Source organism: Dipodomys merriami, unplaced genomic scaffold, assembly GCF_024711535.1.
Source record: "Dipodomys merriami isolate MVZ:Mamm:240054 unplaced genomic scaffold, mDipMer1.0.p SCAF_10, whole genome shotgun sequence".
In the NCBI taxonomy this organism is placed as follows: domain Eukaryota; kingdom Metazoa; phylum Chordata; class Mammalia; order Rodentia; family Heteromyidae; genus Dipodomys; species Dipodomys merriami.
The window spans coordinates 37,038,089-37,054,082 of NW_027202271.1; the positions used below are offsets into that span (position 1 = coordinate 37,038,089).

The following is a 15,994-nucleotide window of genomic DNA, read 5'->3' on the forward strand; positions in this document are numbered from 1 at the left end:
GAGTTGCTGCTTTCTTTTGTTCTCTCTCTGTCTCTCTCTGTCTCTCTGTCTCTGTCTTTGTCTCTCTCTTCTCTCTCTCCCTCTTTCTCATTATAAGCATTCCAGCAGAAGACTCATGTTCAAAGGCAGAAGACTTTCCAGCAAGAAAAGCAACAATAGACAGAAAAACATGATAGTTATTGGTCAGGGTGAAATATCCAAAGGAAGCTGGTACGGATTTCCCTACTATATTTTTCCAGCAACACACATATTCTGAAGAGTGTGATGGAGAATGAAATTCATTGATGCTTGAGGATGAGACATACAATGGAACCCAATGAAAATTTATATAATAATAATTAATAAACTCTTAGTGGCTTAAGTTATTAGTGTGAAATATTAGGTAAAGACATAATGGGAAAAGCTGGGGGCTCATGGCTCTCACTTGTAATCCTAGCTACTCAGGATCAGCCCAAACAAGAAAATCCTTTGAATTCTCATGCCCAATTAACCACCAAAAAGACAGAAGTGGAGCTATGGCTCAAGTAGTGGAATACCAGCTTTGAGCATGAAAAGATGAAGGACAGCAGATTGGCCCTGAGTTCAAGTCTTAGGATTGGCACAAAAAAAATAAAAGAAAGAAAATGAAATAGTTCAAGGGAGGATAGAAAACAGGTAATATCTTGGGAAAGAAAAAAGTCTAAACACATGATAGCACTTCTTAGGAAGGACTCATCTATCTGAATGGGTAAGAGAAAAATTGAGGTGATCACCAGATTCAGTTGGCCTTGAGGAATGTCGATTTGGTGAGGAATCACTATGGAAGTGATGATAAAACTAACAGGTTAGTTTGTGAAAGGATGATACAAAGAGAGACGGAGTGTGGGGCAAATAAGAAATTCTAGAAGAACAAGATTCTGCTGTTTTCAGAATAAAAAAACAAACAGGAATTCTTTATTCACTCCCTATATATAACATTATAGAGAGTAAAAATCCAATTATAATTGAGTTATGAATTTAAAATTAAGTTCATACTCTGACATTAAACAATCCAGTGGAGATTTGAGTTCTGAAATCTACACTTTGTATACCTCTGTGCTTTTTCATATGTGGATGAAAACAGCAAATTTTGTGTGCTTTTTCATATGTGGATGAAAACAGCAAATTTTGCCTCCAATTCTCAGGAAAAAAGTGAATATGTATACAATTAATGAAACTGTGATTTGCCTGTTACCATATAATTGTTCAATGAGGAAAGTGTGCAGTCATTACACAAAACAGATGTTCTTCTCATTACCATACAAAAGATGAGGAGGAACTGAAAAAGAAGTATACAAAAATGTACAAGAGGGCTGGGAAGGTGGCTCAGTGGTAGAGCGCTTGCCTTGCATGCCTGAGGCCCCGGGGTTCGATTCCTCAGCACCACATAAGCAAAAAGAAAAAAGCCAGAAGTGGCACTGTGGCTCAAGTGGTAGAGCCCTAGCCTTGAGCTGAAGAGCTGAGGGACAGCGCCCAGGCCCAGAGTTCAGGCCCCACGACCAGACCCCCCCCCAAAAAAAAAATATATATATACAAGAAGATGGGAGTGAATCATTAGCAAGCAATAGTTACCAAGAATGGAAAACCACATCAAATGCCAGTTGGGAAGTAGGGATGGTAAAGCAATGGGAGCCACATAATGTGGGGATTTACGAGCTATACAACACATTTCAGTCACCCTCGCACTTCTGGGAACAACATACAAAACAAATTTTTTGTGACGAAAACAAATGTTTACTCTCCATGTGTATAGCTTTTAGACACATCATATAAATTGACTTCTGGTGTGTTCTGATTTATAAGTTAAACTTGGCATACGTGCACTTCATGAATATTTATTGCAGATGTTGTGGAGTTTTTTTGATACCTTGAAGCATGAATATTTTCAGTGACATTTATTCTGCTTAGAGATATGCACACTCAACTTTCCAAATGGCAAAGATTAAAAATGTAGAATCTCAAAACATTAAAGATTATGCACTGAAAGAGACCCTAAGGATTGTGAGGGGAATAAATTAACTAAATCTATAGAGCTTCACTTTTATGTCTTTGAAGCTTGAGCATTAAGATTCATTGGTACTGATTAACTGTGACTACCATGCTCCAAGGATAAAACTGCTTCTCCAGAGAGGAAGCTGCTGAAAGCTGAACTAGGATGTTAATTTCATTTTAATGATGTTGAAGTATTGATTCAAGTATGAAATACATGTTCATTTAGCCCTGTTATCCTTGTAGAAGGATGTAGAAAATTCTAGCATATAATAATACATTATAAGTATTGTAGCTCAAGATTGAAAGGGATAACTTACTCAGTAGATTAAAAATCCATGGTCTTTCAATCCAATGCCTAACTTACAGAAAGATTTCAGCATATACCTGTCTTTTACTAACAAAAAAAATGTAATTTTTAAAAGGCAGGAGAAAAGCTGGGTGATGGTAGCTCATGCCTGTTGTAATCTTAGCTACTCAGGAGGCTGAGATCTGAGGATCATAGTTCAAAGCCTATCTGGGCAGGAAAGCTTATAAGACTCTTATCTCCAATTAACCACCAGAAAACCAGAAGTGATACTGTAGCTCAAAGTGATAGAGTGCTAGTCTTGAACAAAGTGAGCTCAGGAACAGTACCCAGGCCCTGAGTTCAAGCCTCACAATAGACAAAACCAAACAAACAAACACCAACAAAACAAAAGTCAGGATAAAACATTAGCACATAAAAAATGAAGTCAAAGAGTTCATGATTTATATTTCTGAATATAAGTATTCATTGGATATTCTGTCACTTTTAATATGTTCATTGCTTATTCAGGTGTGTCTTGAGAATTTGACATATTAGTATCACTTAATTCACTTTCATTGTAAAATAAGCGTCTTGGATTTAAACGAACTTATTATAAATGCAAATCCTTTATGGATATAAATGTCAAATAATCTTCTAACAGATCTTCAGTAGAAAAAATGAAACATAAAAATTTTGAATAGACATATTAATGATGTTTCAGAATCCCAAAGGCAAAGCAAAATGGTCTTAAAAATGCTAGAGAAAAAATTATTTGAAGAAAATTAATGCTTACTTAAAAAGCATGGTAACAAACTGATAGTAAACAAAACTGGGAACAAGAAGATTAGTAACTTCAAAATTCTGAGACAAATTTGGTTTACACTAAAATTGTACACTTATGGAAATTGTCAATTATTTTGAGGTCTAAACTACATGGTCATTGATGACCCAGGGAACTTAGACTCTCTCAACTCATTTCTACTGATGAATGTATACAAAACTGACAGCTAAGTATTTTCTGCGATGGTAGGGTAAAATTTGATGAAATTATAATAAAAATTTAACCAGATACTTAATTAAGCCAGATACTAAATTTTTCTTTCTTCAGACAAAAGTGTTAATGACATAAATGTTCATTTATGTTAATAGTTCATGTCTCAACATTTGAATCATAACATTACTACTTTATTTTTAAAGGAAAAGTAAGGTTTATGTCAGTGGATGTTAGAACACTATGACTGAAAGCTACTCTGTGTCAGTTAACATTTTTTTTTAAAAGTTTGGTACTGTAGACACTATGTAGATTCATGTGCACAAACACACACACATGGGCTGGGAAGGTGGCTCAGTGGTAGAGCGCTTGCCTTGCATGCATGAGGCCCTGGGTTCGATTCCTCAGCACCACATAAGCAGAAAAAGCTGGAAGTGGTGCTGTGGCTCAAGTGGTAGAGCGTTAGCCTTGAGCTGAGGAGCTGAGGGACAGTGCCCAGGCCCAGAGTTCAGGCCCCACGACTGACAAAAAAAAAAAAAAAAAAAAACACACACACATACATATGTCACATATATGAGCACTGTTATAAAAGTATTATGAGAAAAAGCTAACATTTTGATCTCTAACTTCCTGGTTCCTTTGTTTATCATCAACTAAATTCTAATCCCAGAAAGGACTATAAAATTCACAAACCTAGACTCTACATAAAATGTAGAGAAGTTGAACTTTACTTAGAAATTTATTCCTTTTTGTTGGACTAGCCTATGTAAATTTTTTATCTTGAAGTGACTTCTGTTATTCAATAGTTTCTTTTTAAATTATATTTTTTGTGGTTGTTTTTAACTGGCTGTCCTAGCTCTTTTAGTTTTAGGTGTCTTTTTGTTCTTAAAACACAGGCTGAAGAGTTGAGACAAGGATGCAGTTCTAATAGATAAGAACAAAAGGAAAGTGATGAAATTATCAGTTGTTTTGAAAGGGAAAAATGTTGATTTTTTTGTTGTTGTTGAATAGGTAAAGATACCTGGCGTCCATTGAAATTAAACATAGGACAAGGAGTAGGATCTGAGTCAAGATACCACCAGAGGGAGCTCATAGTGAGAAAACTCTGAAGAATCACAATGTTAACATAGAGACTATATATAAAAGAATAAATTGTTAATAGTTTTCCCCTCATATTTTAAGAAAGCTACACTAGTTGGCTACAAAGAATAAAAGAGACAGAGAGAGAGAGAGAGAGAGAGAGAGAGACAGAGAGACAGAGAAACTGGTTAAATTAAAAAGAGAAGATAAAAAATATTAACCTAGGTAAGTTTCAAGTTTGCTACAATTAGTTTAGGTCTGAACTATATTTAATATTCTGCCAGAGAAATATATGAGGTTACATATAAAAAATAAATCAAAAATAAGGTCAAGTAAGATGAGGTAGAACAGTCAGTATGCACATAGGTTAGACATTTCTCTGTTAAACTAACAGCTACTGTGGGAAAAGAAGACAGTAAGACAAAAGCAGAAAAGATTTTCTTGACAAATGCGAATATTTTTAGATCTACTATTACTAATTTCCTATTTCCAATCTGGGGATTAAAGTCAGGAATGTAAGTAAAATGAATGTCTGTATCAGAAAGCTAAGGAAAAATAAGACTAAAATAGAAACACATATTTTAGAACTGTTCTCACCTGTGTATGTTAAATTTTCCAGATGGTAAGTATACTTCAAATGACACCTTTGTTTGAGACTGCCAACGTTACAACTCTCTAAATTTTGCAAAGATTTGGAATGTCTCAGATGTTGCTCTCTGAAATTATTTTCCCCCGTATGGTTTTTAAGTGTCATAATTAGCTCCTCTAAAGAAGATTTCTCTCAATTAAATTTAAAGCCACAGATTGTTAATTCTAGATAACTGATATTCTAGAAAAGTTTCAAAGTAAGAATTATTTTCTAGCTCTGCTTAATTCCAGGGACAGAAGAATATGCAATACAAAATTTGAGATAGTGAACACAGTTTTAAATCTTGAAACATCATTTGTGAATCAATAGACAGAAATTTAGAAACTACTTACGACTCTTCATAAGAAACATAGTATTTAACATTTTAAAAGTGATTCTCTATTTATTTTTACTTTTTTTTTTCAATCATGGGGCCTGAACTCTGGTCTGGGCGCTGTCCCCCAGTTCTTCAGCTCACAGCTTGTGCTCTACCACTTGAGCCACAGCACCACTTCTGGCTTTTTCTGCTTATGTGGTGCTGAGGAATGGAACGCAGGGCCTCGTGCATGCAAGGTAATCACTGTACCACTGAGCCACCTTCCCAACTCTTATTTTTACTTATTTAAAGTAAAATAGCTTTAATGATTTTCATATAACTTAAAAGAATCCCAGAAAATATCAGAAAATTTAAAAATAAAATTTAGACAAAGGTAAGCCTATGATTCCTTAAAACATAATGAAATAGAACATGCTGTCATTTACAAAAAGAAAACTGGAATTGTTTAAATGAAGCTATAGACATAAGAAAGTTTATGAACAACCTATCAATTTTAAGAGTCATTAAAAAAGAAATAAAATGTGAAACCATATATTTTAGGAATAATTTATTTTGCCTAGCTAATGAAACTCATGAAAACACATCACATTCTGATAACAGAAACAAAAAGATCATATTAAGCAAATCCTGAATAATCATTGGTATTTATTTATATATGTCTCATGAAAAAATAGTTATCTATTTATGCTTCTTATGGAATAGCCAAAAAAACAACAACAAAACAAAAACAAAATACAAAGCCAGGAAAATACTTTGTATTTTATTTGACTCTCCTTTGTCTTGTTGGCTTTATTAACTTAAATACCATTATTCTATAGGAAGTAATTACTTGAAGAAATGTTAGCACTTATTGCCTAATGGAATGTTCTTAGTAGTCTAGTATAGATGACAAGTATTCTATATAATTCATTTTATAAATATATCTTGACAAAACATGTTGGGAAACAAAACACTTGTAGAAATATGGTGAGATCAAGTTTGGACTGTAAGATTACTTAGGAACTGATAACTAATTTTACAAAATTTATATATCAGCCTAATAGAGTATAAATTTAATAATAGCTACACCTGAAATAATTGCATTTAAATGATTGCATAAATAAAATATTCTACTATAGGAGCTGTAAAAAAGATTTACTTGGCCCCAACAGCCAACAGATGATATAGTGTCTACATCAGTGTGTTAACCTTGTATTCAATTTTGAAAGCTGGACATATTGACATCATTGGTTAATATTCCTTTAGAAGAAACTGAGATGTAACTTTTATAGAATATATCTACAATACCCAGGCTGGCTTTAATTTTTCATATTTCTTTCACCTTGTACTTAATTGAAAAAAATCTCTATTGAAGAAAAACCTACACGTTTTCTCCATAGAAAGCTACACACATATAGAATTTCTTGATTTTACTAAACAAAATTAAAATCTTGAAACAAATTGTGATATTTTAATATATTTTGAGTGATTAGAACTATTTGTCATTGAATATAACAGCATTAGATTTTATTCATGAAATACTATTTTAAGATCTTTTCTCCTATCTGGTATTTCTATTCAATCTGGTAGTAACAGACTAATATACAAGTTAGTGGGATGTTCTACAACTTATAAATACACTGTTCCTATTATTCACAAAAAACTACAACTCAAGCAAAATGGAAAACTATGAAGACAATAATATTATGTGTTGTAACCATAGGGCATATCTTTAGAGTGATGACTAGGGCCATAAATATTCTTTCACAGGAAAGAAGGGAAATTTGAACATAAAGACAACGTAGTAAGTATTTGAGAATGAGAAAAAAAATAACTAAACAATAGATTCTTGAATGATGAAAATTTTTATTTTTAAAGAAAAAATTCTAAGGCTGTTATTTTGTCCCTCAAAATGTTACTATGTATCCTAAAAATAAGTTATTTATGGGCTCATTTGCCTTCCAACAGCTGCTGAAACTAAAACTTGCCAATTTTTTAAGTCATCTAAATGTTCCATATTATATATGAATGAAGATAAACTATCAGTTTCCTGACAGATGCAAAGCAGTCTGCTATAAGTCTAAAATAAGTTTATATTCAATCAGAGAAATGTTTCTCTTCTTCCACACCCCATTATAAAGAGTAAGGCTTATAATTGTCTGGAGAGAAAACACAAAGTTAGATAGTATATTTTCTTGAGTTTGTAAATAAATGTTTTGGTCACTTATAAAAGCTGTTCTTTATCAGCTGAGGATTTTTATACTCATTTTAAACTATGGCTTATTATCATCAGAAAACATGAGCATTGTGTTTTAGGTAATACTATGAAAACTCTGGCATTGTTTTGGTTCCAGTTAGTCTCTTCTTAAGTCCCTGCAAACAATGGCAAAGAATAAATACAGGAGCAACAGAAAAAAAAAAAGGTTTCCAAACCTACTTTTTCTTTAGTCTTCTATCCTTTTCAGCTTGAGTTCCAAGTTTGCCTAGCCCCAAAGATTCCTGAGCTGCAGCTTCTGTCTCCATAAAACCTCCTGTGAAGAAGTAACTATTCACATTAATCCATACACATTTGATCATTCTAACATTATACTCTTAAAAGTGTGTTTGAGTAACTGTTTAATATCACATTACTTTAGGAAATTTATATTATATTTCCAACTCAACATAAATAAGGCAACACAGCTAAATACATAAAAACACAGTGAAAGAATGGAATTTGAAGAGGAACTACCTAGTGGTGTATAGTTATCTTGCACAATAATGTAAATGTGGAAAAAGTTCAAAATGGTCAATTTGGCCTGTGCACTGGCAAACACTTCAGTATGCAATACTCAAGCTTCAGGTCCAATTTTTGACTTTGATAATGGAAAATGCAGAGTGCATCTTTGTATAATCTGAATGATTTGTTTTTTCCCCCTAATACTCAAAGTATTTACCATATCACATATATAATGAGAAAATTATACACTGTTAAACAGAAAGTTAATTAGTGTTTAAAATTCTGAGGTAGAGAAAGGCCAGGTATTTGCTGACTTTTAAAGGCTCTTTATATGTTACATATGGTAAAGAATTTTGTTTTGATCAGATGTCTGACTTATACAAGAAACTCAGTTATACTCTAGATAGGGTTTAGGGTTAATTTTAAACTTCATAATGCCTGAAAAAACTTCTAAGGTTTTCTGCAAAAGACCTTGATCAGAAAACACATTTTTACTTAACAGATCAAGAAGATATTAATTAGTTCTAATATTATTAGCCTTAGATATATACATGAAGAAAAAAATTGTCTGTATTAAATATAGACCTGTTACTTTAACAGTATAATTATTTCAGTCCAGAATTCTAAAAGTATAATTGATTCACAAATTAACTTTTGTAATTGTAAAATGAAAATTTATAAGTTTGGTGTGTTTTTTCTTTCATATTTTATGTATATGAAAAACTATCAAGTCATCTCAAGTTAAAAATGCTCTAATTTTAAGTAGACAAAGGTATGGATACATATAAATGGAAGGGATTTAAACTATAGTTGGTTCAAGTTTAGGAGGGATGAAGCCAACGGTTTTAAAAAGAGTACTCTCAAAATGTCACCAATTTAGCTGGGTGCTAGTGTGGCACAAACCTGTAATCTTAACTACTGGGGGGCCAAGATCTGAGGCTCGCCAGACAATGCAGGAAGCCCGTGAGACTCTTATTTCCAATTAACCACCAGAAAACTGGAAGTGATGCTGTGGGTCAAGCAGTAGAACTGAAGAGCAAGGGACAGTGCCCAGGCCCAGAGTTCAAGCCCCATGACCATTAAAAAAAAAAAAAAAAAGAAGTCACCAATTTATCAGTAAAAACTATTAAAGACAACTTTCACTTGTCCCTGATTGCAATGAATACTTTCTTACTTAAAATTTGTAAGTCTTGGTTTTATATGTTTTTTCTTTACTAGACTGGAATAGAACGTTTTTTGCCTCAGTTTTCCACATTTTCTTTTGACAATTTATGATACTGGAAATCATTAATTATGTTATTCCAGTATATATAATTTAATCTTGTAGCCTGATAATCTTATTAGTGAACTGAATAATTTTAAGAAAATACCTTTAATTGAAACATCGATTTTCATCTAAATCTAATTGGAGCTTATAGCCAAAATTTATTTCACTCATTATGACATATTTTACTCATTATGACATAATATTGAAGTCATTATTTATCATGGAATATTTTCATTGTTGTTTTCATTAGGAAAAATACTCACTGGCTGACCAAAATAATCCTGAGAGACCTGTCCAAATGTGAAAATTTCTAATAAATATAGTAAATGAAAATTTTTATTTTATTTCCCTTCTGTGTATTTGTCTTAGTATACTTCCATGAATTATTATTCATATCTGCAAGTAATAAGATAAATGCTCTCTTCACATAGAAACAAAAGTGAATGATTCACTTTAAGGTTATAAAATTCTCCACTGGTCCACACCTTTTTGTTGGGGATTTTGTTGAAAAGGCTTAATCACTCTATAAATGATGCAATATTTTCAAATAATAGATGGTTACATGAATTAGGCTTTATTACTATTATTCCCAGCAATAAAATAACTAGCAATTTATAATTTGATTTTTTTTCAAGAACTCAACTTTTTCATGGAAAAAGAACATTTATTTTAGCAATGCAATCTGTGGAAGGAAACAAAGAAAGTTCTAGTTGTATTTTGAAAGTCAAAATTAGATATTGATATTTTTCATTTCATGAGTAAACCTATACAAAAGAAATGAATGAAGAAATTAGAATTACTGAGTCCTCTGAAATTCTTTGTGTAGTTTTGTTTCGAAAGGATTTAATAGATTATTGAGGCTGTATTCTGTTTGAAAAGTACCAAGAAGAATATGGCACAAAGTAGGTAAAACTCATGAATCATGACATTCAGGATAGTTCTCTAAAGTGTGGGCAAACTGCCAGCAAGTGTAGTTGTTATAGACCAATTAACTCATTTTCAGATGAGGCCTTCCTCCCTTCCCCCAGAATTGATTCTGCTACCCCTGTAACACCAGGTTCATTTCCCATACTTACCTACCTGAGGATCACCTTAGCCAAGCCAGATTATAAACTCTACAATTTAATCTGTGGTTATTGTTCTCAATCTGATGGGAGAGTCTTTCTCATCAGACAGATTACATGACGATGGACATTTCAGGGATATCTGCTATCTACATCACTATTTTGGACATTTCATGGATATCTACTACCTACATCACTATTTTATTCTTCAGCCACATTTGTTGAAATATATTTGACATGGAATTGTGCTTATCATAGTAACTCAGTGGGCTTGTACTATTACATTTCAATCTGTCATATAGCCATAAATGGAATTAAAATTTAATATACAAAACAAAAACTTTTAACATATATTCCTCCCCTTGTTTATGTGAAAGAAATTTGCTAAAGCAGCATTTCTATTTTCTTACTTTATAATATATACTTTTATTTTCAGGTACAGGGATTTGAAGACTTCAGAACTTCACTCTTGCCAAGTAGGGTCTATTTTGCTAAAGCCATGCTCAGAATGCTCTTTTTGCTTTTCTTGTTTTTATTTTACTAAGATTTCACACTTATTCCAAATCACCAAAACAAACAAAAAGAAACATTTTACTTTGAAAGTCTGATAGCTTGGAGCCCTCTTACATTTTGCGATAGTCTCTTTGGGATAGCACCAATGTTTCATTTATGATTCCTACTCATACTCTTCATTAACAGATGCTAATCAGATTCTTACAGTGCTGAAATGTGTAAGACCAAGGGAGAAGGGAGAAGGGCTAACCGGAAAAGAGTGAGCCTTGCAACCAGAAAGCCTGAAGATGGAGCAGCTCCGATCACCTGCACCATTGGGTGATGATTATTTAACCAGCTATTAATTCCACCTAATTATTTCATTACTCATGTCTTCAGGGATGTTGAGAGCCTGTTAAACTGCCTTCCCTCACCTGAATCTGAGAAGCTTCGTCAAGGGAGGAAGGAGCTTAGTCTGAGAGAACTATGTATTTTATTTAATTTTTTAAAATTAGATTGAAGTGATTGTACAAAGGAGTTACCATTTAACAAAGCAATTTGTGAATATATCTTGATCAATATTGCCCCTTTCAATATTCTCACCCATCTCTTCCCTTCCAACCCCTTCCTTCACTCTTCTTAATTTTCTATATATTGGATTCCTAATGCATTTTCTCCCTCTTCTCCTCTCCATTTGTCCAACTCTTTCCACTTGACTCCACCTCACCCCCTTCAAATACCCCTTTCCTGGTGTTTACTTTGTTGAATTTTGATTTTTCCTTTCTTTCAGTGAATATATTTGCATATACTTATACTACTTATATATATGCATTTATATATATTTATATATTTGCATATAATAATATTACTTATATACATAAGTACATACTCAATGTATGGCTATATTTAACCAGCCTTAATTTTCTTTTATTTCAAAATTGTTTATTGCCTTCAGATAAAATGGAAAGTCAAGCTATAGGGTATTCTGTTCTAACTACTTATGCATGATGATGAATACTACGGTCCAGAAACAGTGTTCCCAGTTGTCCTGATGCAGGGACAGATACTCTAGTAGAAAACAATCTAAGGGGCCAGATCTCTCTCTCTCTCTCTCTCTCTCTCTCAATCTCTCTCTGTCAGTATCTATGTAGATATCTATCTTTACTGAACTTTAATTTTGTTTTATTTCCTTCTGCATGAAAATATACTATATGTCTCAGTAAACTGAAAGCTTCTTTGTACCAATAAGTATATCTTAGTCAGGTTCCTAAAGCTCATTGGTGGCACTTGTACTTAACAAAGGTTTAGCACAAGTTCGTTCATTTGAAATGGGAATAAAGACATTATTTTGAATTATCTGGTATTTTTAAGCCTCGCAATCTGGATATTGATGCCCTCCTGCTAGCAAGTCTTTTCTGGGTGAATTCTTTCTTTTCAAGTGAGAAGACAAAAGTAAAAAATGAGAGTTCCTACAAGAACAGCATAGAGAAGTTCGGGAAAAGCAATGCTCAGCAGGGTAGAAGGAGTAGGGGTGGAGGCAGAAATACACTCTGTAGGTGAAAGGGAACTAGTTAAAGGGGTTGTGCTGGCATGGGTACAAAGGAAGTTGCGTATTATTGAAATAAGACTGCAACGATGAAAAGTGAAACAAGAAAACCTGTTGGGGGATTTTATTTTAGGGGGTTCATGGAGATTATATTGATTGGAATGTTGTATAAATATGGGTGGAAATGTAACAATACAATTTCCCTTTGTATAACTAATAGATGGAAAATGAGAGTATGGGGATAGTTCTATTCATTTGTACATTCTATTCACACTAAGTAACCAGTATTTTATTCCAATGTATTTATATGATTTTATAATTTCTCATCTTGTAAATAGTTTTCCCAAATTCCAATTCATTTATCTGGTGGTCTTCCTAACATTGTTTTGACATATCTCTGCCATTTCCAAAAAACTATCAGTTATTGTATCCTCATCCAATGTTTGTAGCCAAATACTTGGCCATCCTTTTTAAGCAGACTACTCTCATTTCAGATATATTACTTTGGCCTTCAGAGAGCATCATCATAAAATATGATTTGAGTATATTAGTACTGGCTCAAATTTTCTTGGTAGCTAGCTTTCAGTGTCTTAAGCTATCAACTGTGCTAACTAAAGATACATATTTCTAGAGTTTTGTAGTATTTGTGTATATTTCAGATTGTGGTAGATTATAAAGTAACTGACAGGTGACCAAATTAAAAGGATAGCTGTTAGTAGTCACCTCATCTTCCTCATCTTGGATGTTAAGGGTAGGGGAGTGATAAGCTATTATTGGGGAGAGATAGAAGGATCATGCATGTCATTTTAGTTGTTCCTTTGCAGGACAAGAATTGAACCCAGGTTTGTATGCATGTTAGGCAAGTGCTTTACCACTCTACCCTAGCTCAAGCAATGACTGTTTCTTAAATTATATTTTTTATTGTAAAGATACTGTACAAATGGGTTACAATTACATAAGTAAGGTAATGAGTACATTTCCTATTGAGCATTGTTACCCCCTCCTTTGTTTTCCCCCTGATTGTTAAAACACTGATTGCCCAGGAGACTGTTTCCATACTAATGGATAGGAAGAAATGAATTGCATTTGAATGCACACGTCAGAAAGAGTATTAGCATGGTCTGATGCATCACTGGGCATCACAAGGTTCTAATCCTGGGTTAGAAAAGCTTTAATGGTCTTCCTGTTGCAACCTGGACACACCCTTCAGAACAAAAGTCAAGCTGAAATTGATACTTTCTCCAAAGTAATGGTCAAGTCCTGGTACTAATGTCTTTTGCTATGTATATGATTTTCTGGAGCTTGCTTATGCATGTGTGTGTGTGTGTGTGTGTGTGTGTGTGTGTGTGTGTGTGTGTGTCTGTGTGTCTGTGTGTGTCTGTGTGTGTCTGTGTGTGTCTGTGTGTGTCTGTGTCTGTGTGTCTGTGTATGTGTGTGTTTTTCTTATTGCTCAATTATTATTTCCAATAGAGATATTTTATTTTCAGTTCCTTGAAGAGAATTGGTTTACTTTCTGAAAAATTCCATCGCTAAACCTTTTATCATTGCTTTTCTCATCAGTAGTTTGTCCTTAGCTAAGGACAAAAGTGTGTACATTCCCTCTGCTCCTCTATGGAATTAAACCCTCTTGCTCAGAGCCTGGTATGGTAATGCACAGTTGCTTTAGGAGGCAAAAGCAGGATGATGAGTTCAAGGCCACCCAGAGTAAAGATACTGAGAAGATACTGTCTCAAAAAAGCAAAACCAGGGACTGGGGTTGTGGTTCAAGTGGTAGAGCACCCACCTAGCAAGTGAGAGATCCTGACTTCAAACCTAGTAAAGATAAAAAAATAAAAATAAGATAAAAGTAAAAGCAAAAGGGCTAGAAATGTAGCTCAAGCAGTAGAGAACTTGCCTTGCATAGCCAGGTTCTAGGCTCAAACCCTCAGCACTCAAAAGATAATAGACAAGACGAAATAGCAGTATACTCAATTGTTTTAAAGTTAATATGATTTCTGTGAATTACTAAGACATTATTTACTCATAAACGAGGAGGTCAGTAATCATAGGTGCCTCACAGAGTTGTTGTGGCTTCACAAATATTAGCACTAAGTAATTTCCAACTATTAACAGAAATGAAAGAATTGGAAGTTTTGTAATGTTCTTTCAGGATAACTTATATTCAGTGTTACTCAGCTGAGTTGGATTTACAAAGCCGACGGAACATATTGTCAGGTAGGAAAGTGAAGAGGTGAAAAGAAGAAAAAAGAAAGGTAGATGAACAGTTACAAGGGACAAAAGCAAGTGCTGATAGTGGGCCACCAAACATACAGGTTGCATACTTACGGAGCTGCCCTAGACGAGCTTTCTCTTTTTTCCCAAACAAACGTCCTATTGAAGACTTGATTCCTTTCTTTTTGGGGGCTTTGTGAAGGGAGTCTTGGCTGCTATTAGCACTTCCAAGCCCAAGGCTTTCTGGCTCAAGAGAGACAGATAAACTACTGCAAAACACACAAAAAAGGACAATTGTTCATTTTGGTGCACATGGTACAGAAGACTTGCTTCCTTTATAAACGTACAAAAGGAGGAACAAAGAGACTTTGAATGTTATTTTCTCCCTCTTCCCAGCTTCCTCTTAAGACACTGAAATGTAGTTTCCTGAGCATCATGGTTTCTCTGGCCACATTTTCAGTATGAACATGTCTTCTTGTTCCAAAAGGTTTTCTCCTTTTTTATTCTCGGTGTTATCACACCAGACCACATAAATGAACGGTCTTGAGATGGTCTAATAACTGAATAGTAAATGTCAGATTATTTAGTATTTGACACATTGTTTATATCTCTTCATCAGACTTTATTGTATTTTTTCCTAATCTTTTTTTTTTTCTGTTGTGGTGCTTGAACTCTGGGCCTGAGTGCTGTCCTTGTGCTCTTCAACTCAAAGCTAGAGCTACTGCTTGAGCCACAGTGCCATTACCAGTTTTCTGGTGGCTAATTGGATATAAAAGTCTCCCTGACTTTTCTGCCTGGCCTGGCTTTGAACCGTGATCTTCAGATCTCAGCCTCTTGAGTAGCTAGGATTATAGGCATGGGTCCCTCTTTTTTTTTAATTTTAAGTAGATGGTCATCAGCTAATTGTGAAGTTGAAGTTGCCATCATAACCTATGGTTTTACTGGAGTTTTTCCTAGCCTCCTTTCTTTCTCACACATTTGAAGCTCAATTCTAAAATCATCTTAGTTATACTCTGGAAGAAAACATCATAAAGGGTAGTAATCAGTGTATATTATTTCTTAATTATCACTCACAATATTCTTTTAGATACATGGTAAGATGAAATGATTTCTAAATAGTTGGAGTAGATTCACTTTCTGGTCAAGATGCTTGGCGTTGTATTAATAGGTCTGCAATATATAGTACTATAAGTTTTTGTAGTTTCTAATTTGATGATATAATGTATAATTTTCTACTTGTTCACATTCATTTGAGTTCATAATCTTAAATTCAAAAGCAATGTCTTGTCATGCTCAAATATAATTAGTTTTCTTGTCATGCGGAAGAAATATATATTGAAATGTATCATTTCTTCAAGTTAACATTTAATAATAGTCAAAAGAG

The 15,994-nt window shown here is 33.8% G+C and overlaps 1 protein-coding gene across 14 annotated transcripts in view; it reads right to left on the bottom strand.

The window, feature by feature from the left end:
* The window catches only part of Ppfia2 (PTPRF interacting protein alpha 2), a 338,232-nt gene that overhangs the window by 41,764 nt on the left and 280,474 nt on the right, over positions 1–15,994 (bottom strand). For all 14 annotated transcript variants that reach the window (XM_069989192.1, XM_069989190.1, XM_069989222.1 and 11 more), the window contains 2 exons: positions 14,725–14,879; positions 7,749–7,842 (listed from right to left, as the gene is read on the bottom strand). In XM_069989192.1, the coding sequence (XP_069845293.1) occupies positions 7,749–7,842; positions 14,725–14,879 (249 nt within the window). The remainder of the gene's footprint in view (positions 1–7,748; positions 7,843–14,724; positions 14,880–15,994) is intronic.